Source organism: Vigna umbellata, chromosome 1 (genome assembly GCF_029865625.1).
Source record: "Vigna umbellata cultivar VRB3 chromosome 1, Vumbellata_1.0, whole genome shotgun sequence".
Lineage (NCBI taxonomy): Eukaryota > Viridiplantae > Streptophyta > Magnoliopsida > Fabales > Fabaceae > Vigna > Vigna umbellata.
Genome location: NC_142165.1, coordinates 75,800,674 through 75,805,772, shown reverse-complemented (window position 1 = coordinate 75,805,772; position 5,099 = coordinate 75,800,674). Strand labels below are relative to the sequence as shown.

Here is a 5,099-nt window from a genome sequence, read left to right as displayed (position 1 = left end):
TATTTAGAAGAGGAAGAGGGACTACCCAGATTGGGTTTTCGAATTAAAGAGAGGAAAGCAATATTTGGAGTTCAATTTAGGTTTTCTAGGTTCAATTAGGATTAAATTGGTTTAATTACATTCCCCATTTCTTCCATGGGGAGGTTTGGTGGCCGGTGACTTACGACGAGGTCCATCGGGAGCGAGTCTCTGTAAATTTCGATTAGAAACCAATTTCTGTGATTAGGAATAAATTTTGCCACGTCAAAAACTCTTACTTTAAAAAAAATTCCACATAATTAGATATTTTTACATCAGCGTGCACCATGTCAGCACCTCTTAACATGCACCATGTCAACACCTCTTAACAGTTACAAACATGAGGACTCACTTGAGATTCTCATACAAATATGAGGACTATCCGAAGGTTTAAACCTTAAAATAAATATAAAATAAAATCTAATAATTATTATTATTTTTAATATTATTATTATTATTATTATTATTATTATGTTTAATTACTCAGTTTTCATTATTATTATTTTTAATTAAACCTTATTATTATTAATCACATCTTCTGCAACTGGTTCATTTTCAACAATGCACATCTTCAACCTTTTTCCACACCTCTAGATCCACCCGCTGCCACCAGCCCACACTTTTCTTCAACTTCTTCATCTTCAACCATTCACACATCCAAGCTCTTTCACCACCTTTACTTCCTGGCACCACAACCACAACATCACCAGAATCAATTTCAAACGAGCAAAATAGGTTCTCATATATGGGACAAAATAAGCATTGACCGTTTTATAATTTCACTTTCCATCCCTTCAAATCTTCTCATCTCAGTGAGGTTGTTGGTGATCTTTCTCCCTCAAATCCGCGCCTGCAAATCCACCCAAATCGGTTGAAGCAAACACACATAAAAAGTGAATAACATTAATCATAATTAAATTCGCCTAACACGCGTAACAACTTTAATATGCACAATATAGTTCGCCGTAAATGGCATATGTGTATATACATATACTCTCTAGTGATGAAAATGAAGATAGTGATCGCCATGCAAGAGCGTGAGCGGTACTTTTGACCTTGAGGAAAATAAAATCTCAGAAATAAATTTGTGTCAGGATAAAAAGGAAATAAATATATTTAACTCCTCAACTTTTATCGTTAATTCTCAAATAATTCAGAGTGTTTTGGCAGAGAAATAAATCAGTGCAGAAATATCAAGTCCTCATGCCATCCATAAACCCCATCATACTTTCAGTTTCAATAAGATCAGAGAACCAGTATTAATTCATCATTCGTGCCACTTTTTAAGGTAACAGTAGATGCCTAATTACTGATGCCGAGTTACAGCATGAAAAGATAGAAAGCACAGCGAAAACGGCGGCAGGAGAAGATATTTAATGAAATATTAAAGTCATTTACTTTGAATATAAGAGTAACTGATGCACTTTCAACGTATAATCCTTTGACCTAAACCATACTTTGGGACCAAAAATAGCCTTATGCCATCACTTGCCTGTAGACGAGGGTAATGAGAGAAACACTACAGTAAATATATGGAAGTATGAACTACGAGAAGTAAATTCATAAAGACGAGAGAGATTTGGTTTGGACAACAGGTGGCGAATTGTTAACAGTGGAATTATCTGTCCAATTCTTTTCACCCCAATGCCATAACATGCTCTCCCAAAAACAGAAATCCTCAAAGCACGTTTTCAATCTTGGATCTTCTATCTTGATTTTCCAGTGACCGTCACTGTAGTTTCCCTTTTCTGCTTGTCTACGATCCCACTCTAATGAAGCCTTCTGCTTGGACCTAAGCAGACAGTACTTATGCAAGTTTTGTGGCATTGCATCATGCACCTTCCACCATCTTGCATGAGCCACATCACTTGCAAACTCCTGCAGAATGTCCACATTCCAGTTGCAGTCATAGTCTCGAAAGCAAAGCCATGGTTTATAACCCAGATAATGGATGACATAAAGGATTGGTGGATCGGCTCCGAAGAGACGGGTTTTCATCACTTTTTTCTCTTCCTCATCACCTTCCCAGAAGTGCTTCAAGAAGTTCATATGTTTTGGAATCCGGTGCCACCATGTGAAGATTTCATTAAGATACCCCTGGTCCCCTCCATTGTAGGAGACAATCTCATTGATGTGATCCATAAGCAGTTGGAATGTACAATTTGATGGTTCAACCACCATTACACCTGAGTTGAACAGCGTAGCATTGTTTCCTATGGCAGTTATTTCAGGCATCTCAAAAAGGAAATCGATATTTCTAAGAATCAGAAGGTCAGCATCAATGAAAATGATTTTATCATAATCTGTTAGCTGCCAGAGACGGAATTTGCTGTAGTTCCACTCGTTGTATGCCTCTGGTTCTGCTTTTGGATTCCTGATTCTTTGGATTGTGTGAATCTTCCATCCGGCAGCCTCCAAGCCACCTCTATGATAGTCAGTAATCGTGTCGTCAACAAGAATCACAAGATCTCGTGTTGAACCAGCCATTCGAATACTCTGAGCAGCAGTAATAGCTCCACAAACATATAAGTGTGCAGAGTGCAGGATGGTTGCATAAGCTTCTCGGTGTGGCCTTTCTGAATAGAAATTTTCTGGTAAAAGAATATAGTTAGTCTCTGATCAGTGTATCCAGTTAATTTCAAAGATCAAGAAACTTCAAAGGCAACGGAATAATATACTTTCAGAAGCCACATTGCCTTTCAGGACTATATCATAAAAGAAGTATAATAACCTAAAAAATAATTTTGATGCAACAAAACAGGATTTAATTAATTTAAAAGTTCATGTTTTCAGTGGCACTACAAAGGAAACCTGTTGTGACATCATACACCATGCTCCTTGGCCAACCTTTTATTTTCCATTTTAGTCTTCAATAAAGAAAAATGTGGTACACTTAAATTTTGAAACTCAAACTGATTGTTGCTTAAAAAACATGATGGAAACATGATTCCGGGATAAGGAGACCAAATGAAAAAAGCAAGGACGAAATGAGAACATGGCGTAAGAAACAAGTTTATTTGAACCTGACCTTTAGCCTTCATAGGAACTGCTAGTTCACATGAACCAATTGGTAGCTGCAGCTTATCCCTCAGTCTATTCAGGTTGGGTTCATAAAGCCAGGCACTCCCTTCATGCTGTATAAGGTCCTTGCAAGTAAATAGATTTGGAATCGGGAAGCAATCCGTGACCAAAAGCACACGCACTGGATGATATCCTTTGGAAGAGGCAGCAAGTCTTGCAGCTTCAATTTGCAAGTGCAAACGAGCTACATCTCTAGACCAGCGTCCTGACGTGTGGCAGGGAAGCTTGACAGCAATAAGATCAAGCCGTGGCTTTCCTGGTACCTGAATCCTAGGTAGAGCTGGACAAGTAGGGAACTCATATTCTTCTTCTTCATCTATCCATTCGGGATACAGAACTTCCCAAGTAATATTACTTGAAACATAGTCCAGACTAAGGACTACATGCTCTGCTTCTGGTATCAGCTCCTTCCAGTGGTCATTCTCACTGTCATTGAAGTTTAATAAGCCAACACCCTGATATGTGTCCTTATCCTTCAAATTTTCGAGAACATTAGATATTTGGTTCCACTCAATATTGAGAAATGATGCATAACGTGAATCAATTCCTCCAAATCCTCCTCTCCAGCTGTTTATAAAAGTTGGCCTGCATAAAAAAAAAAAAAAAAAGACAAGTTAAGACAATGAAAGATGTAACCGTACTAAATCACCCTTTACGATCTGAACAAATACATTGCCGCAGTATTTCAAGAACACCAGACATAATCTTCGAACCGACACATGTTTATACATAACACTAAATGAATTCTCCTTCTAATACATACTGCAAGAAGAAGAAATCCAAGAGCAAGCTTCATCTTCCAGAAAAGCAAAATTTAAGAAACAAAACTACTACGAATATATAACAGCAGGAAACTACCAGAGCTCGAAATAGAAGGATGCAAAAAATGTGAAAATACGGAGAAAAACAAAAGACATACCGCGACATAATAGAGTTTGACAAATGATCGGTATTGTAAACAGCTGGAGGATGGAAAATGGTAACCAAGGTTCCCAATATAACAATAACCAAAACTAATTTCCAATTTGGCCTGCATGTTATACTCCTCTCTTGGAACGGAGTATGCAACAACTTCTCAACATCTTTGTAATCTTTACTTCTTTGAGACCTTCTCTTGCCGGTATCTTCACTGCACCAACAAGAAAGAAAAGTAAACAAAAATTCAGTATCCAATAAACATGAGAAACAGTCCAAGTAGCACGAAATCATCAAGATCAAGGTTCAATTTCCCTCATCATTATTGCATTGCTGAGATACCAAGATCCTACGAACATATCGCGCCAATTTTGAATTACGACACAAGAAATACAGTTCGCCGGCAAAAGATTCCGTTATCTTCGTAGAAATAAATAAAAGCAAAAATTGAAGCAGATAGCGAGGATTTCGAAATTCTCTACAGCTCAAGTGCTAAAAATAGATGTGACATCTAAAATGCAGTTCACACAAGAAGATACAAAAACAAACGCAAACTAAAGTAAGGCATGAAGTAACGGTGCAAAACCTAAAGGAGGCGGAGGAGCGGTGGCGTGGCTCCACGAAGTTCGGAGACGGTCCCCTCATTTTCCGATTCGGTTCAAGGAAGCATCAGATTCGAATACAGAACGAGGAAATGGCAAGGGAAGAGGAAAAGTTGGAAGTAGAAGAAGTGAAGTATGATTGGATTCAAATGGAGGAAGATCAAGCCAAAGAAACAGAATTGAAGGAAAGAGGAATCGACAAATGTCGCAGACGGTTTAAATGCTGCGTTTGACGAGTTTGTAAGAAGCAGAAACACAGAGACCTAGTCTCTCCCTATATACATATATAACTCTGCTGTTACACTCCACCTTTAATAACTTGAAAATAATCACATTTTGAGATCATTTCACTGTTGCTGATTCGACCATTTATCACAAACCTAGTTTTCTTTTCTTTTATCTGGAAAGTCCACCGTGTGTGAATTTAATCATTGTGTTACTGTGAGAGTTGCAAGTTTTCACATATTACTAATTTTTAATTTT

General features: G+C 37.8%; 1 protein-coding gene across 1 annotated transcript; it reads right to left on the bottom strand.

The window, feature by feature from the left end:
• Positions 1 to 1,390: 1,390 nt before the first annotated feature.
• LOC148206359 (putative UDP-glucuronate:xylan alpha-glucuronosyltransferase 3) lies at positions 1,391 to 4,895 on the bottom strand. Its single transcript, XM_088104241.1, has 4 exons — positions 4,601 to 4,895; positions 4,019 to 4,228; positions 3,047 to 3,684; positions 1,391 to 2,609 (listed from the first exon to the last, which is right to left on the bottom strand). Exons 1-4 carry the CDS (start codon positions 4,657 to 4,659, stop codon positions 1,579 to 1,581), a joined length of 1,938 nt encoding a protein of 645 aa, XP_087960367.1. The 5' UTR covers positions 4,660 to 4,895; the 3' UTR covers positions 1,391 to 1,578.
• Positions 4,896 to 5,099: the final 204 nt, after the last annotated feature.